At 40.4% G+C, this 26,384-nt stretch overlaps 1 protein-coding gene across 1 annotated transcript; it reads left to right on the forward strand.

Moving 5' to 3' along the window:
- The first annotated feature begins 3,789 nt into the window (after positions 1 to 3,789).
- On the forward strand, positions 3,790 to 25,705 carry LOC103238064 (lysozyme-like protein 1). Its single transcript, XM_008002670.3, has 5 exons — positions 3,790 to 3,954; positions 6,594 to 6,757; positions 7,268 to 7,426; positions 24,535 to 24,613; positions 25,416 to 25,705. The coding sequence occupies exons 2-5, from the start codon at positions 6,619 to 6,621 to the stop codon at positions 25,483 to 25,485; spliced, it is 447 nt and encodes a 148-aa protein (XP_008000861.1). The 5' UTR covers positions 3,790 to 3,954; positions 6,594 to 6,618; the 3' UTR covers positions 25,486 to 25,705.
- The last annotated feature ends 679 nt before the right edge of the window (positions 25,706 to 26,384 follow it).

The raw sequence follows: 26,384 nt of genomic DNA on the forward strand, positions 1-26,384 counted from the left end.
TCCCAGTTTAGGCCATCGGGGTTTTTCTCAGTTTAGTTCCTGTGTCCCTTAGACATGTGCCTCCCCCACCCTCAGCATTTCCTTATTCTCTGGCACCAACAAGATACTCTAAGCTCATTTTGCATTTTCCCTGACTCAGTCCTGAAATTAGCTTATTTTCTAAGGAGTCCTGGTTTCGTTTTTTACTGGAGAATGAAATGGTATTAGAAGCAAGTCTGTGTGTTGAGAATGCTCATAGCTACTGGAGTGCCACTGTTTCTAGGTAGATGGACAGATTTATATTCGTGTCTCCGACTCTAATCCAGTGTCACAGAGTTCAATTCTAGTCTTTCTCTTTTGCTTATTTTTAACTTCTCTCTCTGACAGTGTGAAATCTGGCTCCCATTATCTGCAGTTTTTTTCCTCATTTGTTTAATGCTAGTTTACATGTAGTTTCAGAATTGCTAACACTTACCCCAGTGAGAAGCGAATTCACCAACTGGAGTACAGTGTTTATGTACAGACTGTTTTGTCTTTAGACTTTAAATATTCAGTCAAAACACTGTTTTCTAAAGTTACCTGGATCCGCATCTCTTTTCCCACGCCTTCAATAAGGTTATGTCATACGTTTGTAATAGTTAGGTCTTTTTGTCACAGACTAAATTCTATCCTGGTATTCCCCAACATCCTGGATGATTTTTTAAAGTTTACATACAATGAACTTCTCCCGTTGTGGTGTATGGTTCTATAGGTTTTGACAAATTCAAGAAGCCGTGTATCCACTACCTTAGTATCATAGAGAACAGTTCCAATGACCTAAAATAAAATAGAATGTGTGTGGTTCCTTTGTAGTCAATTTCTCCTCTAACCCTTGACAATCACTGGACTGTTTTCCATCCCCATAAATTTTGCCTTTTCCATAATGTCATATATATGGAATTATATATAGTATGTAATCTTTTGGGTCTGGCTTCTTTTACTTAGCAAAACGCATTTAAGATTCATCCACATTGTTGCAGGAATAAAATAGCTCATTCCTTTCATTGCTGAGTAGTATTCCATTGTATGGATAGATCACAGTTTTTAAATATATTTGCTTGCTGAAGGTCATCTTTGTTGCTTCCAGTTTTCAGTGATTATGAATAAAGCTGCTATAAACATGGGTTAGCTTGTTTTTGTGTGAATGTAAGTTTTTTATTCACTTGAATAAATACTTAGGAGTGTGATTGTCAGTTTATATGATAAGTTTACATTTAATTTTATGAGAAACTGACTAACTGTTTTCCAAAGTGACTGTACCACTTTGCATTTCCACTAGTGATAAATGGGAGTTCTTACGGTTCTGTGTATTCATCGTTTGGTGTTATCTAATTGATTTTAGCAATTCTAATTAGTGAGAAGTGATATCGAATTGTGGTTTTAATTTACACTTTCCTGGTGACAATGATATTGATCATCTTTTCATATGCCTATTTGTCATTTGTATATCTTCTTTGAAGTATCTGCTTAAATCATTTGCCCATTTGTTTAATTGGGTCGTATGCTTGCTTATAGTCGAATTTTAAGAGTCTTTTGTATATTCTGAATACAAGGCTTTCATCAGACATTGATTTGTAAATATTCCTTCCAATCTGTAGCTTATCTTTTCATTCCCCTAAGAGTGTCTTTCAAAGAGCAAAAGTTTTAAATTTTGATCAAGTCCAACTAATTGTTCTTTTCCATCCTTCCATGGATTGTGCTTTTGATGTTATATCTAAAATTTCATTGCCAAACCTAAGGTCCTGCAGATTTTTTATGTTTACTTAAAGAATTTCATTGTTTCACTTTTTACGTTTAGGCTTTTGATCCATCTTGAATGAATTTTATTTGAGATACAAGGTATGTATTCTTCTATACTTTATGCTTTGCTTTATTTTTGTTGTTATTTTTGTTGCTTTGCACATAGACAGTCTTATATTAGTACCATTTGTTGAATGGAACACCATCTTTCCATTGAATTTAATTTGCATCTTTATAAAAAGTTAGTTGACTACGTATGTGCTGCACTATTCTAGGCTCTCTATTTTGTTTCACTGTTCTATGTGTCTATCTTTCCACCAATATCATTCTATCTTGAGTACTACAGCTTTATATGAAGTTCTAAATTCAAGTAACATGAGTCCTTTAATTTTGTTCTTCTTTTGAATACTTTTGCCTATTCTAGTCCCTTTGCCTTTTCACATAAGTTTTAGGATCCTCTTATTGATCTTTTCTAAACAATTTTCTGGGACTTTAAATGGGATTCCATTAAATCTATAGATTAAATCTTAATAATATTGACTCACCAAATTCATGAATATGGTATATCTTTTTAATTTAATCAGGTCTTCTTTAATTTTTCATCTGTCTTATAGTTGTCAGCATACACATCCTGCACATATTTGGTTAGGTTTAAATTTAAGTACTTCATTTGTGTTTGTGTACTACTGTAAATTTTTTTATTTCAAATTCTTATTTTATATTCCGAGTATACAAGACTGTAAATGACTTTTGTATATTTACATTGTATCTGGAAACTTGCTAAACAAGCATTTTTGAAAAAGAAAAAGACAATCTATCTCTATTTTCTCACTGATTGTACAATCCCTATTTCAAAACATTTTGAAAAAGAAGTTTGAGCGAAAAATCTATACATTTTCTCATATTATAGACAGTTCACAAGAAAAGGCCCACAAATGGCTTCTGAAGATAAACAAAAAAGACCCTCAAGAAGCTTGAAATAACAAAAGTTGAAATTAAACTCTGCTGAATTATGTTTCATCTCTAATATTGACAAATATTGAAACATTTGATAACACAGTGTGCTATCTTCCTGATACAAGCCCATGTGAAAGGCAATTTGGCAAATATCTAGCAAAATTACAAAATTATACCCTTTGATCCAGCAAGATATTCTTGCAAAGGTACAAGTGACGTATGTACAAGATTACTGGCTGTAATATGTTTATAATAGAAGTATAAAATAAGTGTGCATCAATATGAAGTTGGCTATGTTATGTTGTATGTGCACAATGTAATACTACGTGAACTTAAAAATAGATTTCAACAAAACCTTTGCATTATTGGCAGATGGAATTTAAGAAAATATAACGAATAGTTAGGTGCAGCCAACAATAAACTTCTACTTAGATCTACATATTCCAATGAGAATTCATTTTAAACGTGTCACTAAATTTGAACATTGAAATAAATAGACTTTGAAAGCAGCTCTTTAGTTATTGAGTCACAAAATGTTAAACCAAATTTTCCAAAAATAATAAAATCATGTTATTACCAAAATATTTTATTAATAATAATTTGACTATAGCAAAGAAATGTGCTGTTAATAAATTTTTAATGTTAATTTCACCTCTACATCATTAATTTTCAAATTTTAGTTTTGTGTATGTTGATAATTTATATAGCATATTAGTACAGAGGTACAGAAGTATGATTTATAATGTAATGTCCATCTAAAGAGGATACAAGCTTAACTTCCTTTATTAATGGAATTTGTGATAAAGTTTGTAGACTGTTGCCTTAAAGAAGAACTGTCACTTGGATGGGAGGCCCTGGCCAAGTTGTGTAGTGAGGAAGTTTGTTGAGGGGAAAAGAGAAAAAACAAGAGGTATTAAGCCCCAGAAGACAGTTATCACCTGCCTCAGAACACAAGCATGCAGGATGATATAGCTTTTAGCCCCAAGAAGTAGAATTCTCGCATCTCTAGGTGGTGAGAAACAAAGGATTAAGAATTTTTCTTTCTCTGACATTCTAAAGAATAGTTATTGAGCTAGGAAAGGATTACTTGCGCCTAGTGAGAATCAGACATGGCTTCAGGGGATACAGGACGCTCACCCGAGCTGCCAGTCACCGACTGAGTAAGTGGAGCAGTGTTTCTTCCGCAGACTCACCTGAGAAATCGGCCTCTGGGGCAGGCACCGGGAATCTGCCTTTTCAGTAAGACCTGAATTACTCTTATGAAGCCACCTGTCCCTGAGAACCAGCAATGGCAGGTTCTTAAAGGATGTGGAACATGACGCTTGGGGTTATAAATGCTGCGGGTTTTCTTTTGACTTGTTGAGATCAGCAAAATTCTAAGGCAGGGGATGGAAACCAACTTTATTTGCATGCTCTGCATCTTTTTCTTTCTTTTTTTTTTTAGACAGGGTCTCTCATTCTGCTGCCCAGGCTGGAGTGCAGTGTCACAATCATGGCTCATTATAGCCTCAACCTCCCAGCCTCAAGTGATCCTTCCACCTCAGCCTCCCAAGTAGCTAGGACCACAGGCGCACACCACCATGCCTGGCTAATTTTTGTATATTTTGTAGAGACAGGGTCTACCTTTGTTGGCCAGGCAGGTCTCAAACTCCTGGTTTCAAGCAATCTGCCTGCCTCAGCCTCCCAAAGTGCTTGGATTACAGGTATCACCCACCGTGCCTGACCTTAGCTCTGCATCTTAAACTTCGTTTATCTGTCCCTCACAGCTTAACACAATGCTGTACACCACAGACTGGCATGCTTTCTCTGAAAAGGGCCAGATAATAATATGTTAAGTTTTGTGGTCTATGCAGCCTCTAACACAATTACTCAACTCTGCCACTGTAGTTGGAAATTAGCCACTAATGATATATTACCAAATGGGTGTAGCTATGTTTCAATCAAAGTTTACATACAAAAGTGGGCCTGGTTTGCCCACCCTTGCTATTCACATTTGTAATGTACATACTCCTCATGCAATGCAGTTCCTTACCTTATTGCTTAGTCACCTTAAAGCCCCGCTTGTTACTTGGTGAGGTGGCCTTGCTGATGACTACTTAGCCCTGTTTTGGGCCTAGCCTTTCAATCCAGCCCCAGGGAGAGAAACTAATGACTGGAGAAGTTTCCAGGCAAGTGCAGAAAATGACACAGGATGAACATATGTATGAACATCAAGTTCAGGATCCCGAGCAGGTGTCAGAAATTTCACTTCACCCCATTCCAGCAAGGCTGCTGTATTTGGGGAAGACATTATTTCAAGAGGGGAGGAGATTGTGGAAAATCAGTAGGCAGCAGGAGACAGCGCCCTTGATCCTACTCCCATTTCAGATGATTCCGCGGGGGTCTCTTTATTGCCCCTCTGCTTCCCCAGGTGCTTTCCTCCTTTCATGAGCCATCGTCCTCCATCCCTCTTGCTCCCCAGTCAGGTGCCAGACTTTTAGGAGGCCCCCCAGAGCACTGGTGGTGAAGCCTAGCAAAGCAGTGCATTTGCCATCTAAGATAAAACACTGGTACTTTGGGCTAAGCATGGTGGCTCACACGTTATCCCAGCACTTTGGGAGCCCGAGGTGGGCAGATCACGAGGTCAGGAGTTCGAGACCAGCCTGATCAACAATGTGAAACCTCATCTGTATTAAAAATAAAAAATTAGCCAGGTGAGGTGGCATACACCTGTAATCCCAGCTACTCAGGAGGCTGAGGCAGGAGAATCACTTGAACCTGGGAGGGAGAGTTTGCAGTGAGCCAAGATGGCACCACTGCACTCCAGCCTGGGTGACAGAGCAAGAGACTCCATCTCAAAAAAAAAAAAAAAAAAAAAAAAAAGCACTGATACTTTGGAAGCAACACTCCCACATTTGGAACTGAACCAAGAAAGAAAATGAAAGAGTAGGTGCTTAATCTTCACCCTTCGATAAACCCTGAACAACAAATCTTAAAGTTTTCCACACAGGCATCATCTCCGGGTGAAATGGGGTGTCTGTTTCTACACATCCAGTTGACCCTTGAACAAATGTAGGGGTCAGGGACGCCAACGCCTCCTCAGTTGAAAATCTGCATGTAACTTTTTACTCCCCAGAAACTTAACGGCTCCATAGCCTACTGCTGACTGGAAGCCTTATCGATAACATAAACAGCCAATAAACACATATTTTGTATGTTCTATGTCTTCTATACTGGATTCTTACAATAAAGTAAGCTAGAGAAATGAAATGTTGTTAAGAAAATCATAAGGAAGAGAAGATATATTTACTCTTTGTAAATATTAACTATTTTGTTAACAGTAAATATTTACTATTATATTATATTCACTATTTGTTAAGTGGAAGTGGATCATCATACAGGCCCTCATCCTGGTTGTCTTCACACTGAGCAGGCTGAGGTGGAGGAGGAGGAGGAGGGGTTGGTCTTGCTGTCTCAGGGGTGGCAGAGGCAGAAGAAAATTCAGGTATAAATGGACCCACGCAGTTCAAACCTATGTTGTTCAAGGGTCAGCAGTCTAGGGAATGTTTCACCCTTGTATTCTATTCTTTATTCATAGAATTCAAATAGAAATCCTGAAAATGCCCCCTGTGGTTTTCACCTGGAGGGTTAATTTTTTTGTTTGCTTAACCCTGGGAACACAGCATTGACTTGAAAGTTACTGTATGGAAAAGCACTACGGAAACAGCCTTCAGTCACATTCCTTCCCTGGACTGTAGAGTGGCCGGTTTTGCCTGATGGTGGCTCTGAATGACCAAAGTGACAGGCAGCATCTAGGCAGGGCTGTGCACAGTCACCACGGCTGGATTTCAAAGTTCCTGAATCAAGATCGTCTGACTCGGTCTCCTGCTCTTTGGCAGGTTCTGTCTCCAGCAGGCTCTGAGGATGAAGGCTGCGGGTATTCTGACCCTCATTGGCTGCCTGGTCACAGGCGCTGAGTCCAAAATCTACACGCGCTGCAAACTGGCAAAAATATTCTCGAGGGCTGGCCTGGACAACTACTGGGGCTTCAGCCTTGGAAACTGTGAGATTCTTTCTTTCCTCCTCTCTTTCTGTCCTTGACCTCTGCCCTGAGATGTTAAAGTCCTGGCCACACTCCCTGCTGTGTCTTCCCAGCTAACCATGCTCTGCCCTCACCGCACCGGGGGCGGCTGCCGGCCTAACTGTGGCTCCCTGGGTCTCCTCTCCTTCCTCCCTGGCCCCTCATTTCCTTATTCCTGGAGTCCTGCCCTTACAACACCAGCCAGGGAAGGGGAAAATAACGCCACCTCTGCTGGCATTGTGGGGAGTGGGGGGACCTGACTTTTGTTCTAGATTAGGCTCAGCCCCTGACTGGGTGTGCAGCTTCAGGTGCGCCATCCTAGCCCCCAGTGTGCCCCTGGTGTGCCCCCTGGATGCATACCTGTCCCACTCCGCCCCAAGGAGTATTGGGAGGAAGCAGTCAGGTAACAGGGATAAGGAAACTCACCCTCAGACCAGGCTTACAGCAAACAATACACTTCCTTTGCTGACATTTCTGGCTTTGCCCCTCCAGGGATCTGCATGGCGTATTATGAGAGCGGCTACAACACCACGGCCCAGAGGGTCCTGGATGACGGCAGCATCGACTACGGCATCTTCCAGATCAACAGCTTCACGTGGTGCAGACATGGAAAGCTGCAGGAGAACAACCACTGCCACGTCGCCTGCTCAGGTGAGGCTCTGACTTTCAGCGATGCCATCCTGGGGACCAGGCGAGAAAGCCGACAGTGGGATCACCAACCACGTTTTGCTTTAACTAAAATTTGGAGTTCAGACTTGCAAAATAGGTCCGTTCCAGATTGGTAATTTATGCCACAGTTTCCAAGGTGACACTCAGGATCCTGCGGCTGACTTGTCCAAAGATGACTTATTCCTTGTAGGACAGTTTCATGAAGCCTTCCACTATAGCAGGGGGATGGACAGATGACCTTACTGCCCTTTCATATTAGAGATATTTGATGTCTTCAGTAAGAAAAAGGAAGCTGCCTGCCGGCTGCTTTCCATAAGCAATTCGCTCAGAGGATGCCATTTGTACTCCTTTGTGCAGAATAAGATGAATGCACTTCACGTTTCTTCCTTCTCTTTTTCCTTTTCCTTTTTTTTTTTTTTTTTTTTTTGACAATGTCTCACTGTGTTGCCTAGGCTGGAATGCAGTGATGTGATCATAGCTCATTGCAGTCTTGACCTCCAGACCCCAAGCAATCCTCCGTCCCCTGGGTAGCTAGAAATACAGGCACACACCCAGCTATTTTGTAATTTTTTTTGTATAGACAGAGTCTGGCTACGGAGTCTTGTTATGGGGTCCCACCTGGGCTGGTCTTGAACTCTTGGCCTAAGGAGATTCTCCTGCCTCGGCCTCTCAGAGTGCTAGAGTTATAGGTGTGGGCCACTATATTTAGCTAGTCACATGTCTTAGACATTAGAAATTAAACTAGAATTTACTTTCACGTCTTTTACTTTAGTCATTCCAGAAATACATATGAGCACAGCATTGAGGATAACAAAATACATCAGGCATGAATTCTGCTTTACCGAACTTTCATGTGACATGACAAGAAAAGAGAATATATGCTTACATGAAGTTAAATCATGTAAGGAGGAGTGCACTGAGTGCTATGGGCTTCAGAGGGAAGCGATGGTATTAAGAAAACCATGGAGCTGGGCACGGTGGCTCATCCCTGTAATCCCGGCACTTTGGGAGGCCGAGGCAGGTGGATCACCTGAGATTAGGAGTTCAAGACCAGCCTGACCAACATGGTGAAACCCCATCTCTACTAAATAATACAGAAATTAGCCGGGCATGGTGGTAGGCGCCTGTAATCCCAGCTACTCGGGACGCTGAAACAGGAGAATTGCTTGAACTCGAGAGGTGGAGGTTACAGTGAGCCGAGATTGCGCGATTGCACTCCAGCCTGGGTGACAGAGCAAGACTCATTCTCAAAAAAAAAAGTAAAAGAAAAAAAGAAAATCATAGAAAATTCTGTAAACACAGTGATACTTGACCTGAGACTCAGAAGATAGGGAAGATTTGGGTAGAGATAGAGAAAAGTTATCCCAGGTCAGGGGAACAGCAAAAGCAAAGAGGTGCCTGTGGGAAGGTGTGGGGCATGAACAGAGAATAGGGAGAGTGCTTGTTTTTTCTGTAACAAAGTGACATGAAGAAGAATCCCAGGAAAGGCAGGTGGAGAGGCTAACGACCACCCGAGTGGGGAAAACCCAAGCTAAGAGGCTTTCAATGATTTCTGCCTGAAACAGGAAACCAAGAGAGGTCAGTTAACTAAGCATTGCTTCAGCAACGTCAGTCTGCAAGCAGGGTGTGGGATGGATTAAAGCAGACACCATTTAAGTGTCACTGCAGTTATTGAGCTAAGTGCCACAAAAAGACTGAACGATGGTTATGGTTGGTGACATGGAGAAGACTGATGCAAGAGATGCTGAACAGGCAGAGGGCAGAGCTCAGTCAAAGGCATCTTCTCTGTGCTCCCTCTAGAGTGTAAGTTCCTTGAGGGCAGAGAGTTCTGTTTCATTTGCTGATGTATCCTCAATGCCTAGAATGGTGCCTGGCCATTGCAAGAGCTCAATAAATGTTTATTGAATAAAAGGAGAGAATGAGGAACAAGAGTGAAGTGAGAGAGTCATAAAATATTCTATTGCAAATTCTTTCAGAGCAGAAAATAAACTGTTTTAACTTCTCTTTGCCACATCCAGGAGTCCCCCACTTATTGAAGGGGGATACCTCCCAAGACCCTCAGTCGATGCCTGAAACTGCAGATAATACCTAACCCTGTATACACGATGATTTTTCCTGTACATAGTTACCAATGACAAAGTGTAAGTTATAAATTAGGCACAGTAAGATGTTATCAACAATCAATAATAATGGGATATTTATAACAATACACTGTAATAAAAGTAGGTAAGCACCTTCTCTCTCACTCTCAAAATATGTAATATTAATAAAAATAACCAACCACTGCTGAGTGTAAATGAAAACTTGGAAACTGAAACTGCAGACAACGGGGAACTATTGTACAAGATAATCAGTATATGAGTTTGAATGTTTGAACGACTGAATAATATGTGAACTTACCTAGTATAGTGTCCCTACCCTAACATTGATAAGGAATGATCACTACCTCCTGAGATAGATCTCCCAATTGTTGGTCAGCCCTTAATTTAGAACATTCCTTTGTTAGGCCAAAATCTATCTTCTTCTAGCCTTCTATATCAATCCTAGTTTTTCCTGCTGGGTTTATTCAAAACAAGTTTGCTTTATGTTACACAAAAAAACTTATTAACTGTATGCAAATGATTTGTAAGTAACTCTCATCTCTGGTTTCTTATCTTCTGAGCTAAAACATTCAGTATATTCACTTTCCCATAGGCATGACTTTTGAACCCTTCCCTGTCCCAGTCAATCTTATTAGCATTCCCTAAGAGCTCACCAATGGAGTCTTTCAGTTAAATATGAGGATTGAATGTGTGCATTTACCTCCCATGGTGGGCTGAGCCTCCAATTTCCAAATGTCCACTCTCTAATCTCTGAAATCTCTCACTCTGTTACCTGACAAGGCAAAAGGAACTTTGCAGATGTGAGAAGGATCTGAGCTCAGGCAGGGGAGATTATCCTGGACAATGTGGGTGGAGCCAATCTAATCTCATGAGTCTTTAAAAGCAGAGAATCTTGCCCAGCTGTAGTCAGAGAGAGCTCCAATGGCAGAAGAAGGAGGAGAGATTCAAAATGTGAGAGGGACTCAACCCATCATTGCTGGCTGTGAAGATGGAGTAAAGGGCCATGAGTCAAGGGGTGTGAGTGGTCCCTAGAAGCTGGGAATGGCCCTCAGGTGACAATCTGCAAGCAACAGGGATCTCAGTCTGACACCCACAAGGAACTGAACTCTGCCAAAACTCAAGTGAGCAAGGAAATGGATCTTCCCACATAGTCTCCAGAAAGGAAAACAGACTTGTCAGCACCGTGACTTCAGCCCTGTGAATCCCCTGGCACTCTTCCAGCCATCGGAACTGTAGGGAAATTTTGCAGTGTTTAAGTCACTAAGTTTGTGGTAATTCTTAGGGCAGCAACAGAAACCCAATACCCCCCTCTTCCCTCTTGGTGTCCTACTAAATTAATACTAAAGTGATTTGAGAATCAATAAGATAAAAAGACAAATCCACATATACAAGATAAATGGAAGAGGAAACAACACTAAAACACTTAGAAGCTGGAAAGCAGGAGGCAAGTGGTGACTAACTTAGTGATTAAAGAAATCTGAATCCTAAACCAGCAGTGAGAAAGCTGAGAAGCAAACATAGAACCAACAACAACAACAACAAACAGCTCTGAAATCAGTAGCATTAGCTACTTCTGGAAGTTAGAATGAAGACAGATTACAAACAGGAAGATACATTTAAAGTTTCCTTCAGGAGTAGTTAGAACATCCAGTCCCTTCCTGAGGCATTCACCTGCTGACTGCCCCTCACTCACCCTGCCAGAATACTGGGACGTTTTCCTCTAGATGAGTAAAGTAGAAAACCTCTCAACTGAGAGACCTCAACAACCTTTGAGGGTGAGAGCTCCAGACCACAGACATGGGAGATTAAGTTATAGTTTCTATAGTTTCAACCACCTTCTCCACTCAGACCCCACAGTGATGGCAGCCAGGCCACACTCTCTAGATGAGAAGATTTTCTTCTAGGGATCTGGCCAAATTGAAAGGAAATAACTAATGATTCTGAGTGGGACTCTCCAGTGAACAAAACTGGTCAAACCTCCCTACAGTGAGATCCACAGTTGAAAATCCCTACCTCTGAGCAAAGGGCTTTGCCAGCTTTTAGTGCCCCTCTCTTAAATAGTTGCAGAGAGCCAAGGATCACCAGACTTCAGAGAAGTGGCAGTGATATGAAAAAAAATGAGGCAAAAACCAAACACATAAAACTTTTTGAAAGCAGAGTTTATGCAAGGAAATAAAACTTCAAATTCAGAAAATTATTATTAATATCTTCAGATAGATAAGAGAGGATGCTTGGACAAAACAAAGCAAGATGCCTTTTTTGAAAAAAAAGAAAAGAAATGAAAAAGGAAACATTCAGAGAACCAAATAAAGAGCCTTTGGAAATCAATATGATAACAGAAATGGAAAACTCAATAAAGTAGTAAGAAGATAACATTGAAGAAATCCCTCTAAAAGCAGAATGGAAAAAAGAGGTTAGTGGGAAATAGGATAAATAAGAATGATAAAATAAATGGATATAAAAAATATGTTTTACCAGGAGAGAAGAGAAACAATAGATAGGACACAACCTTTAAAAAACATTTTCAGAACTAAAGAGCAAGTGATTTCAATTTGTAAGGTTCATCACATGACCAGTAGAGCAGTCACCCCTTGTCTATAGTTTTGCTTTCCATAGTTTCAGTTACTCATGGTCAACTGTGACTCAAAAGTATTAAATGGAAAATTCCAAAAATAATTCATAATTTTTAAATTGCATACCATTCTGAATAGTGTGATAAAATCTTGCACCATTCTGCTTTGTCTCATCCTGGATATAAATTATTTCTTTGTCCAGCATATGCACACTGTACATACTACGTGCCCATTAGTTACTTAGTAGCTGTCTCAGTTATCTGGCTTAAAAAACACAGTATATATAGAATTTGGTACCATTCATCATTTCAGAAATCTGCTTGGAGTTTTGGAATGTATCCCCCTTGGATAAAGAGAAACTACTGTACAATTGATTATTGTACACTCATACTCAGGAATATCCTCATGCAATTTCAGAATGCTATAGAAAAACAAAATTTGCAACAGGCTTCCATTTGAAAAAAAGTTCCATACAAAAAAAGTCAAGCATCAGAGTGACATCAGACTTCTCAACCACAACACTGGAAGATAGAAGAAAATGGAAAAAGTCTTCAAAATTCTGAGGGAAAACCATTTCCAATATAAAATTCTGTGCTACCAAATTATCAATACATTTTCAGCATATAATGAGTACATTTTCAGAGAACCAAGTTGTTAAATTTTCTACCTCCTGTATCATAAAGAATCCTGGCGGAAGACAGAACAAACACAAACTGAGTAATTGGAGGAAAACATTAATAAAGACTTACTTACAAAAATCTGATCAAATCATAGAAAAAACACAGCAATAGTGAAGTAAGGGATTAGAATCACAGGCTATTATCACTCCCTTCTCCAATGAGGATTGGAAAGAGAACTATGACCATCACCGAGGTACAAAGGGTCTGCAGGGAGAGGACAACCTTCTAGGATCTGAGACCTTCTTTCAAGGGATGTGACTTGTGCTGAGTGACCTCACAGAAAGAAAGCTGGAAGATATTATATGTATATCCCAACCTCAGTGTCCTTCCTCTGTCCCTTCCCTGCTGATGCCTACTCTTATTTAAACCCCTTCAGAAGTCAGAGGACATGGGAGACGATTGACGGCAACTGTGTGCATCAGCCTCTCAGTGCACAGAGCAGGATAGAGAAGGGTAGAGAGTGGATCCGTCAGGGCAAAGATGACATATTCAGCTCATCTCCCATGCACCATCTCTCATAAAACTATAGGAAAACATGCTGCACCAAAAGGATAAACTAAAACGATAAAGAGGAAGACATGGTTCAGGAAACAAGGGACTCAATAAGGGAGAAAGGCAAGAGGAATGCCCAGCCTGATTGTGAAGGATGATCCCAGGATGAGTTTTTATTATAGATTTCAAGTTACACCTCAATCCTCATTATGGTCAGAGAATATGGTCTATATCAGCCATATCAGAATATGGGTCTATACCCAACATTTTTGGCACCAGGGACCAGTTTGCAGAAGACAAATTTTCCATGAACCAGAGGGAAGAGGATGGTTTCAGGATGATTCAAGCACATTACATTTAAAGTCCACTTTATTTCTATTATCATTACATTGTAATATATAAGAAATAATTATACAACTCACCATAATGTACAATCATTGGGAGCCCTAAGCTTATTTTCCTGCAACTGGACAGTCCCATCTGGGGATGATGAAAGACAGTGGCAGATCATCAGGCATTAGGTTCTCATAAGGACTGTGAAACCTAGATCCCTCACATGCTCAGTTCACAATAGGGTTCGCACACCTATGAGAATCTAATGCGACCACTAATCCAACAGGAGGTGAAGCTCAGGTGGTAATGCAACCAATGGTAAGTGGTGGTAAATACAGATGAAGCTTAGCTCACTTGCTTGCCGCTCACCTCCTGCTGTGCAAGTCGGTTCCTAACAGACAATGGACTGGTATCCATCTGTGGTTTGGGGGTTGGGGATCCCTGGTCTATATGGTTTCAAACCTCTAATATGTCTTTAACCTTGTTTTACAGCACTGCAAATGTGTCTTATGGTGAATGTGCATTTGAAAAAAAATGTTTATTTTATATTTGGTGGGTAGATGTTCTATAAATGACTGACTTCTTTTCTGATTTTCTTACTTAGAACTTATTAGATAGGTCTTACTAGAACTATCATATAGTGATAGATACATATTGAAATTTGCAATTATCATTTTAGTTTTGTCTATTTCTCCTTTCAGTCTTGTCCATTTTTGAAGCTTTGTTATTAGGCACATATTCATTGAGGACTGTTATGTCTTCATGGCGAATTGATCATTTTGTCACTGGAGTCCATGTTTCTCCTTAATTCTGATACTATTTCTCATCCAGAAATCTACTTTATCTGATAGCAATATAGCCCACTCTCACTTTCTTTGGGGAAATCTTTGCATAATATCTTTCTTTCCATCCTTTTACTTTTAACCCGTCTGTGTCTTTATATTTAAAGTGAATTTCTTATAGATAGCATATAGTTATGTGTTGATTTTATATCCATTCTGGTAATTACTGCTTTTCAGTAGGAGTGATTAAACCATAGGTCAGCAAATATTTGCCTAAAGGGCCAAATGGTAAATATTTTAGGCTTTTCAGGCCGTATGGTTTTGATTGCAACTACTCAACCACGACAGAGTGTGAATACGGCCATAGAAAGTACGTAAATGAATGGGACTGGCTGTGTTCCATTAAGGCTTTATTTACAGAAACAGGAGGTTGGCCTGTGGGACATACTTTGTGGAACCTTGATTAGATCATTTACATTTACATTTAATGTGATTATTGATATGGTTAGTTTTAAATCCCATCTTGCTATTCTGTTTTCTGTTTATGGCATCTATTCTTGGTTCCATTTTTTCTGCCTTCTTTTGATTTTTTAAAAACCATTTTTTGTTATTCTCTTTCATTTCCTCCATTGGTTTGTTAGCTATATCTCTATTTTGTTTTTAGTAGTTACTCTAGGGTTTCCAATAGGCATCATTATCTTATTACATTCTATCCTCAAATAACACACCACTTCATATAGAACACACAAGTTTCTTAGCAGTATTCATTCCATCCTTTGTGCCATGCTGTCATGCATTTTTCTTCTACATTTATATACCTCACAATCCATTTACACTATCTTTGCTTTAAACAACTGTCTTTTAAATAAATTTTTAAATGATGAAAAAGATTCTATAATATTTATTATATATTTACTATTTCCAACACTCTTCATTCCTTTGGTGGATTTATTTGGGGAAGTAGTTAATTGATATCACTTTCTTTCAGCTGAAAGAACTTTCTTTAACTTCTTTTTGGTTTTGGGTTTGGTTTTTTAGACTAGAGGTCTACTAGCAAACATTCTCTCTGCTTTTGTTTGTCTGAAAATATCTCCATTTTATTTTGGTTTTGAGGAACATTTACTTTACATATAAAATTCTGGGGTGACAGTTGTTCTCCTCTCAGGTTGTTGCTGTTTTGAGACAGGGTCTTGCTCTGTCGCCCAGGCTGGAGTGCAGTAGCATGATCACAGTTCACTGCAGCCTTGACTTTCTGGGCTCAAGCAATCCTCCCACCTTAGCCTCCTGAGTAGCTGGGACCACAGGAACATGCCACTATGCCTGGCTGATTTTTATTTTATTTTTTGTAGAGATGGGTGATATAGTTTGACTGTGTCCCCACCCAAATCTCATCTTGAATTGTAATTCCCATAATTCCCATGTGTTGTGGGAGGAACCCGGTGGGAGGTGATTGAATTATGGGGGCGGGTCTTTCCTGCACTGTTCTCTTGATAGTGAATGAGTCTCACAAGATCTGATGGTTTTAAAAACAGGGGTTTCCCTGCACAAGCTCTCTTTTTGCCTGCTGCCATTCATGTAAGACGTGACTTGCTCCTCCTTGCCTACTGCCACAATTGTGAGGCCTCCCCAGTCATGTGGAACTGTAAGTCCATTAAACCTCTTTCTTTTGTAAATTGGCCAGTGTCAGGTATGTCTTTATCAGCAGCATGAAAATGGACTAATACATGGGGTCTTGCCATGTTGCCCAGACTGGTCTCAGACTCCTGGGCTCATCCTCAGCCTCCCAAAGCACTGGGATTACAGCTGTGAGTCATCACACTCAGTTTCAAATTGTTAAAGATATTCCATTGCCTTCCGGCTTGCCTTGTGTATGATGAGAAACTAATGATTTTATTATCTTTGTCCTGTGTATGTAATACATCTTTTTTCTTTAGGAATTTTTAAGATTTTCTCTCTATCACTCATTTTCAGCAATTTGATTATGTGTGATATTTGTGTTTATCTTACTTGGTATTCATTAACATTTTGTATCCCTGAGTTTATAATTTTCATTACATTTGAAAACATTTCAGTCATTCTTTCTTCTAATACTCTTCTCCTTCAAGGATTCTAATGGCACATATGTTAGATCGCTGATGCTGTCCCATTTGTCACCATGGCTCTTCATGTTTTTAGCCTTTTTCCCTCCCTGTGTTTTATTTTCAGTAGTTTCCATTGTTATGTCTTTAAGTTCACTGTTACTTTTTTTTTTAATGCTAATCTATTAAGCTTCTTGATTGGATGTTTCTTTTCAGATACTGTGTTTTTTATTTGGTGTTAGGCAAACTTTCGTGTCTTTCATGTCATTTTATTCATGTTTTTCTTGAAGTCTTTGATATAAGTAAGCATGTTTATAAGAAGTGATTTAAATTTCTTATCTGCTATGGAATCAACTGTCATTTCTGGGTCTTGCCCTTGACTGATCTTTCTCCTAGTATGTGTCACATTTCCCTGCCTCTGCACAAGGATTTATTTTTTACTGAATACATACACAGTGTATGTGTTGATGGCTGTTGTGAGTCCTCAAGTCTTGTCTTCTTAGTTTAAAATGATTTCAACAAGAGACACACGAGATGTAACATAGACTAATTTACTGAAAAAGAAAAAGAATATTTTGAAAGTTAGGTTGTGCACATGTACCCTAGAACTTAAAGTATAATAAAAAATAAAAAAAAGAAAGAAAGTTAGGTGCAGAATGGACAGCACATCATGAGACAGACTTCAGGGCAGGCTGCTCATAAGGATGAGACAGCAAAGGCCGGTGCGAGGGATGCTCCCTTTATGGGAGTCTTCCATGATTATTCATAAACGGGTGGAAAGAGGTGTTGCTAGTAAGCATGTTCTGGGCAATCCTATTGCTGCATTTGCATAGCAGCTGTACATGGTTGTTCATATGTTGCATGTGTCATTAGCATCTTAAATCTCCACTCAGGAGTGTGTTTTTTATTATTATAATGAGCAAAGGGTCAGTCTGAGGACAGGTAAAGTCAAAATGTGCATGTTCCCTACAGGGGAAATTCCCTTCTGGAGACAGCTTTGTTTGAATGAGCTGGCCTACAGTGCGAATGCTGAGGCTTACCATGTTGACTGGACAATCACCACAGTTGCCGTTCCCAAGGACATGGTTGCTTCCTTGCCTACCTATCCCGCCTCATATGCAACATTGTTGAGTGTCTAGATTATACTGCCTTCTTTTAAGGAGTGTTGAATTTCTTTTGCAACCAGTTAAGTTTACTCTGATTGGCTTAACCCTTTTAAGACTTGTTCTTAAACTTTGTTAGTAAAGTTCTGGAGTAGTCTTTACGGTAGGGCTAGTTTAGTCCCACTACCAAGGCATGACTACGCATCCAGTGTCTCTTTTGAATGTGCTGAGGATTCAGTAAGGTCTATTCCCTCGGCTAGTCAGAAATCAAATGTCTTCCAGTCCCGAGTGAGGTCTGTAATTGTCCCGCTCCCGGGGATAGTTCTCTGCCTAGCCCTGTGGAATTTTACCTACGCATACCCAGTTTGGCCTTCAGTCAACAACTGGATGGAATCTTTTTGCAGATTTCTGCTGCTCTTCTTCTGGGTAGCTCCTGTCTCCTAGGTATTCTTCACAAAATCTGAGCTGCCTTGGTGTCTGAGGTCTGTCTCCTCTGAGATGGCCATCCCCTGCCTGGTTCTACCTCCCTGTTCTGCAGAGCTCCTCTGGGCAGAAAGTCATGGCAATCACAGGGTTCACTGTGTTTTTCTCTCTCTCAAAGACCATGATCCTGCATTGCCAGTTGTCCAATGTCTGAAAACAATTTTTCATCTATTTTGTCTAGTTTTCTAGTTGTTTACGGTGGGAAGAGAAATCTGTGACTCCACCATGGTCATGTTTGACTTTAAATGCAGATTACTAATTTAATATTGTTCAGTTTCATTCCAGTTAAGGAAGTCTGGGGCAAGGGTCTATCTGTAAGACAATCTTAGATTCTAAGAAATTAAAGTGTTGGACGGTTCATGGTCAGAGGTAAAAGGACACTCATATCTGTTTTCTTATCGTGAAGAGCATGGGATTTTCGGGGATAGCCTTAAAATAGAAAGCAAGATGTTGGTTTTATATACTAACCGCCCTCCATGGCAGGCCTCCCTTAGCCTCAGGCCAGAGAGGCTTTTATTAGAACAATGTCATTCTGTCCCACATATTACAGAAGTAGGGACATTTGTTATGGGAACCTGAAAAAAAGTGAGCATTAGGGTATGTTTACAAAGTACGTGACATTATATGCATATACAGTATAGATACACTTCATGCTCATTTTCTTCTTCCTTTTTTTCTTTTAATAGAGACAAGGTCTCGCCATGTTGCCCAAGCTGGTCTCGAACTCCTGGGCTCAAGCAGTCCTCCCGTCTTGACCTCCCAAAGTGTTGGGATTACAGGCGTGAACTGCTGCGCCCAGCCCATGCCCATTTTCTGAAGCTAGACAATCTCCTCACTCTGATTCCACATTGTATTCCTAAAATTCCTGCCTGCTTTCCCCAAACTATTTGGACAGAAAATTGATGCCATATTCGTATATACAAAGCATACATAAGCACACACATTCATATACTTACACATATACATACACACAGTATACAAAATGCCTGATGTGATGACAGTATTTTCCCCAACAGCACAGATGTCATTAAAATAAGAGCATTTGAGGAAAAAAAAGATTACTGACTTTCTATCTAGTCTAGTGCACTTATATTAATCTTATTTCTCATCGCCCTGGTCTCTGAATTGGCCTTCGTCACCTCACAGGGGAAAGAGATGAACATCGAGGGCATGGTGGCTGCTAGATTTCACTTGGGAGGCAGGAGGATGCTGAGGAGAGACAGAGATAGTTTGAAGTAGAACTAACAAAACTGAAAATAGGACTGAAGCTCATTTTGTGTCGATTGTTGCTGTTTTCTGTTGGATGTGAAAGAATAAACGATTCTTTGCTGTTCAACACAACCCTTTCTTTATTCATGTTTGACTGGACAGAATTGTCTATTTAAAGTAAATTGAGCAGAAACAATTATTGGCACGAGTCCTCATTTAAAAAGGGCCATCTTAACTCATTTCTGCCCCTCTGCTGCCCTTCTGTGGCTATTTCTTGTAACGACACCTCAGTGCTCAGGGCTGAGGGCCGGGAGGGAGCTCTTGATTTCCCAGCCCGTACTTTCCCTAACGTATTATCCTAAGCAAATTCAGTCAGGTCCAACTTTCAAAACATCCCAGTTGTGCAACAAAATGCTCTAACAAAACAGAAGGGTACAAACAACTGTACTCGGTGTCCACTTCCTGGTCCTGCATGGTCCGACCCTCCCAGAAATCCTTACGGGGCATTGCCACAAACTGCCCTGCCCCCAGCACAAAATGTGCTCTTTCTGTACATGCCTGGGATGACCTCCAATCCCAGAATAATACAATGTGATCTGCTTCCTCCTCACTATGTATTATATAATCTGTGTCCCTCCAACCTCTAGAGACAACCCCAAACCCACATCTCCCAGAAAATATGCTAGACCACTTCCAAATACAAACCACAGGGTCTCAGCGTTTACCAAGCGCTTACGCACCCGAAATAAAGTGTCTCTAAGTAATCTGAACATGTATCAGGTACCAAATGCTTAAATTTGGATAACCTCATAGATAATTACATGAAAAATTAATAAAGTATATTTTAATTATCACCTTTATTAACATGTAGTGTTTTATGAGCAAGAATCTTTGCTTAAGTGGCCTCTGTTGGAAGAAGAGATCAGAGGAAAACAGAATTTAAGCCCTCTATCAGAATACAGGCTCATTAACTGGGTGTGTGACCTCGGTTTATGGGGATCAAATGGTACCCACAGAAATGGTTCTTCAGAAGACTGATGGAGATTTTGCGTGAAGAGATTTAACATGTGCCTGACATACAGTAAGATTTCTATAAAGCGTAAACTAGTAGTAATAGCTACTATTATCCGAAATATTTTTATCTTGAGAAAATAGGCAAGAGACTTTTATAAGCTGATATAGCTTTCGTTTTCACTGTAGAACTGTAAACCAAATGCTAGCGAATTTGCATATGTTGTTTCAATTGCTATCTCTATCTCTTACAGATCATATATTTTGTTAGTTTTTCTCCCGGTTAATAGAATTTTGTTTTAAATAAAAATTAAGTCACATTCAGAATAAATTTGCTTAAAAGAAATCTGTCACTACCTTTATATTCTAGTTAAGCCGAACTGAGAAAGCCACAAAATTAGCAACTCGGGGAAATAGCATGCTCGAGGGAAAGTTCCACTTTCAACAGAGTTAACAAAATAATCTGGTATTACAATGCTCTATTGAAATGCAACATTTTATGCTAACATTTGTTTAAATTTCTTTTTTTGGTATCAAAAATAGTGCATTTCTACTGTAAACAAATTTTAGAAAATACGCAGCTAAGACTTAAGAGCATAGGTGATCTCACAGTTAAGAGCCAATCCTTTTTAAAGTATTAGTGAACTAATGACTATCTTTTTTTCCTAAACCAGTGCTGTCTAATAGAACTTTCCATGATGACGAAAATGTCTTCCATCTGTGCTGTCAAACATGAGAACCACTAGCCATGGGTGGCTATAAAGTATCTGAAATGTAGCTAGAACAAATAAGGAACTAAAGTTTTAATTATGTTTGATGTTAATTAATTAAAATTCATAGTTTTTTAATTTTCCCAGCTTTAGTGAAGTATAATTGACAAATCAAAATAGTATGTATATAAAGTAAATAACATGATAATTTGATTTTTGTATATATTGTGAAATGATTATTATAATCAAGTTTAACAAATCCATCACCTCACATAGTTACCGCGCGTGTGTGTGTATGTGTGTGTGTGTGTGTGTGAGAGAGAGAGAGAAACACTCTGGCTTTGTCACCCAACCTGGAGTGCAGTGATGCAATCTCAACTTTTGCCTCCCAGATTCAAGGAATTCTCCTGCCTCTGCCTCCTGAGTAGCTGAGAATACAGGCGTGTGCCACCACACCTGGCTAATTTTTGTATTTTTAGTAGAGACGGGCTTCACCATGCTGGCCAGGTTGGTCTCAAACTCCTGACCTCAAGTGAACCACCCTCCTCGGCCTCCCAAAGTGCTAGGGTTATAGACAGGAGCCACCGTGCCTAGCTACTCTCAGCAAATTTCAAGTAAGCAGTACCGTATAATTAACTATGGTCACCATATTGTACATTAGATCCCCAAACCATCCTCACCTTATAACTGAAAGTTTGGACCCTTCCATCAGCATCTCCCCATTTTCCTCACCAGCCACTGCTCTACTCTCTGCTTTTATGAGTTCAACTTTCATAGATTTTGTGTATGAGTGAAATCATGTGGTATTTGTCTTTCTGGGTCTTCCTTCCTTCACTGAGCACGATGTCCTTCAGTTCATTCATACTGCTTCAAATGTCAGCATTTCCTTCTTTTCCATGACTGAATAATGTTCCACTCTCTATATAAACATATTTTTATCCATTCATCTGCCAACAAATATAATTTGAATGTAAATTGTCACATGTAAGTAATGCCTGCCATAATGGCATTAACCAATACAGCTCTCAATGGATATATTTACGATATTGGGAACTTAACATTGCATTGGGAGTATTTCCCCCATGTTACAAAACATCCTGGGAAAACATGATTTAAATGGCTCTTTATTTTATTAAATGAAGGTGTTATGGTTAATTTGAATATCACTGATTATGAGGCAATTAGATTTTTTTATTTTAACTCTTGTAAATAAAGCTATAGTAAACCACTTTGTAAAGAAATATTTATCTAGCATTATGACTGTTTCCTTAGGATAGATCTAGAGAGAGAAATTATTAGGTAAAAGGATAAAAACCTCTTTAAGGCTCTAAACACATGCTGCTATGTTGGTTTCCTGAGACATTGAATCCATTATACTCCCACCAGCAAGTATCCAGAGAACTTGCCTCTCTGTGCCCTTGTCAATATCAAGCATTAACCAATTCTCCAAAAAAAAAAAAAAAAAAAAAAAAAAACAACAACAAAAAAACCTTTGCATACTTGACAAGCAGAAATGAGATCAAGTGGTTTGAGTATTTTTGTCATTGGTTGGTGGTTGTGGTGGTCATGGAGATGAGCCTTCCAGAGGGAAGACATGCCGTCCCTGCTGCAGTTGTGTGATGAGCAGACAGTACCTGCCATCTGCTTCAGGATCGGCCTCAGGTGCAGGTTGTTCCTTCCAGGGTGGCCCACATCCAGTGACGTGTGAGGCAGAGGCATGCGGACCTGGCATGTGGGCCCGTCTTTGGCCACTCCGATGGGCAGTGCTCACTCGGGAGCTCATGGCTGGGTTGCCCGAGGAATTGCTGGGTCTGCATCACAAATGGACATCTCCGTCTGTCCATCCTGCTTCCCCAGCATCCCATTCCTTGCATAGGTGTGGATCCCTGAGGAATATCTAGCACCCCAAGCCCATCGCAGTATCTGTTGCTGGAGACCCAAATTGCAACAGAAATGATGGACTTTTAAAATTTATTTGCGTTTTTCTGTCATGTTTGTGTTGAGAAGGATTCTGAGGCCACTTTTCAGGCAAGCAGGAAAGAATGCAGATATCAAATAATACATTTCAATCAAAAGATGTGTTATGTCTGAAGCAATAGAAAATGTAATAAATGGCCGGGCACAGTGCTGGCTGTAATCCCAGCACTTTGGGAGCCAAGGCAGGAGGATCACTTGAGCCCCAGAGTTCAAGACCAGCCTGGCCAACATAGTGAAACTTTCTCTCTATAAAAAATACAAATAATAAAAATGGCTGGGCATGGTGGCACATGCCTGTAGTCCCAGCTACTTGAGATGCTGAGGTGGGAGGATCACTTAAGCTCAGGAGGTTGAGACTGCAGTGAGCTATAATCGTGCCACTGCACTCCAGCCTGAGTGACAGAGTGAGATCCTGTTTCAAAAAAAAAGAAAAGCAATAAAGATAGAGATAGATGTGTTTGACTTAAAACTTTCTGCATATGAAAAACACCCTAGGCAGGGTGCGGTGGCTCATGCCTGTAATCCCAGCACTTTGGGAGGCTGAGGTGGGTGGATCACTTGATGTCAGAGTTCGAGACTAGCCTGGCCAACATGGTGAAACCCCATCTCCAGTAAAAATACAAAAATTAGCCCAGCATGGTGGCACACACCTGTAATTCCAGCTACTGGGGAGTCTATGGCAGGAGAATTGCTTGAAGCCAGGAGGCGGAGGCTGCAGTGAGCCGAGACTGTGCCACTACACTCCAGCCTGGGTGACAGAATAAGACTCTGTCTCAAAAAACACAAAAAACAAAAAACAAAAAATCCCTGGATAAAAAATTTTTAAGGCACAAATTGAAATGATAATATACAAAAGTTTAATATTTACCTTTAAAGAGATCTTATATGTCAAACTAACCCAAAGAGAGAAAACACTGTGCTATCCTGTCTTATGTGCCGTTTTTTTTTTTTTTTTTTTTTCTTAAGACAGAGTCTCACTCTGTTGCCCAGGCTGGAGTGCAGTGGTGTGAACACGACTCACTGCAGCTTCAACCTCCTGGGCTCAAGTGAGCCTCACACTTCAGACTCCCAAGTAGTTGGGACTAGAGGTGTGCACCATCACACCTGGCTAATTTTTACTTTTTGTAGAGATGGGATCTTGCTATGTTACCCAGGCTGGACTTAAACTCCTGGCCTCAAGTGATCCTCCTACCTTGGCCTCCCAAAGTGTTGGGATTGCAGGTCTGAGCCACCACATTTGACTTGCACGTATTTCTTTAGGACATAAAAAACATTCTTGCATGGCATCTTGTCTAAACACATTTCTAAAAACCCTTCAGGATCGGGCTCTTCCTCTGAAACTTCAGGTAGCGCAAGATGAAAATGGTCTTAAAACAACAAAAAAAGTTCTTTTTGAAGAAGTTTAACAAAAATGAGATTGTGGCTTTGCAGGCAAAATCATAGTTCTTCTAACCCTCTTGATCCAAAAAGACTGAGAAAAGTGAAGTAAAGTTGAGTTGAGGTCCCTCTCCAACAACAAAAGTCTCGCCTAACCCTGATGTCTTCTCTCTTTTACAGCCTTGATCACTGATGACCTCACAGATGCGATTATCTGTGCCAGGAAAATTGTTAAAGAGACACGGGGAATGAACTATTGGTAAGAGTGTTTCCTTGGGAGACTTAGGCTGTCATGGGCAAAACCTAGTGTGTGTATTTATCACAGTTATAGTGGAATTGACAAACTCACCTCTGCAGAGTGGTCCAACCAATGGAATGAGACCTTGTATAAATTCTCCCCCATTGGTGTGCAGATGGGCAGTGAACATGGTAGTACATAGAAGGGGAGAGGAGAGATGGGATTGGGTTAAGATAATTTGCAATTGCTTTTCATATGAACATATTCCAAACAATGGAGAAAGGTATTTTCTAAAGTGACTTGGAAAGGGTCAGTTGAGTCAATTCAACAGAGGGAAAAAAAAAAAGCTTGAGTTTGCTCTAGATTTGGATAAGATTTTGAAGGTTACAGCAACATTTTGCAGGGAAAGAGAATGAGCAGCAGCAAGAGGAAAGTGAGTAGGTCTGTGTCATGGTAACTCAGCAGAAAGTGTCCCCAGGATTGAGCCTGGGTCCTTGCATTGCCTGCTGCTGTGTCCTAGTGAACATTGCCAGCCAGCCACCCACTCAGAGAACCCGAATTTTCAGAGATGTGGGTATGTAATGAAATGACCCATCCTTACAAAAGTCGATTGCTTGCTGCGGAAGCTAACAATGGCTAGGAGAAAACCAGGAGAGAAAAGTCTGAACAAGGCAAAATGACAGCACCCTTGAATCTCAGAAGCAAATGAAACCCAACCCAGGGTTCTGCTGGTGATTTTGGTTAATTTCTGTAGACTTTGAAACTAACACGATTTGGATTGTCATGCTTCTTTTTGCTGTTCCTGCTTCCCTCTCATCCTCAGGCAAGGCTGGAAGAAACACTGTGAGGGCAGAGACCTGTCCGACTGGAAAAAAGGCTGTGAGGTTTCCTAAACTGGAACTGGACCCAGGATGCTTTGCAGCGATGCCCTAGGATTTGCAGTGAATGTCCAAATGCCTGTGTTATTTTGTCCCGTTTCCTCCCAATATTCCTTCTCAAACTTGGAGAGGGAAACTTAAGCTATACTTTTAAGAAAATAAATATTTCCATTTAAAAGTCTTCACCCTGTCTCAGTTTCAATGATGTCATAATAGCATGGTGTTAAGACTTGAAAAATCACCTCCACAATGCTCTAGCCCCGGAAGAAACAAACTTCTTCATTATAGGGAGTCCTGGTTTCTGTGGTCCTGAAACTGCTGCTCACTCAAAAATAAGACTCCCTCATCTTCAGGGCCATCCTCAGAAACAGGACACATGCAGAAGGGTGAGGTTAGGAGCTAGGAGCACCTGAGGAGCCAAATCCGCTTAAGAGTACCCCAGAAGGACCATCTATGCATGCACACCCACAAGCCTAGACACCATTTATCTACCTACACGCACGCAAGAGACGTGGAGAGATAGGGCAACTGAGATTCACGGTTTGATGACTGAAATTCTCATAAAGGTTCTCAGCTGTATTTTCAGTATTTTGTACTGTGCATTTTCCAAGCTTTTCCTGATACATTTTGCTATTAAAGAAAAACATCACCAGGCACGGTGGCTCACATGTGTAATCCCAGCACTTTGGGAGGCCAAGGTGGGTGGATTACTTGAGGTCAGAAGTTTGTGACCAGCCTGTCCAACATGGAGAAACCCCGTCTCTACTGAAAATACAAAAATTAGTTGGGGGTGGTGGTGTGCACCTGTAATGCCAACTACTGGGGAGGCTGAGGTGGGAGGTTGAGGTTACAGTGAGCCAAGATCGTGCAGCTGCACTCCAGCCTGGGTGACAGAGCAAGACCCTGTCAAGAAA

Source organism: Chlorocebus sabaeus, chromosome 9 (assembly GCF_047675955.1).
Source record: "Chlorocebus sabaeus isolate Y175 chromosome 9, mChlSab1.0.hap1, whole genome shotgun sequence".
NCBI lineage: Eukaryota > Metazoa > Chordata > Mammalia > Primates > Cercopithecidae > Chlorocebus > Chlorocebus sabaeus.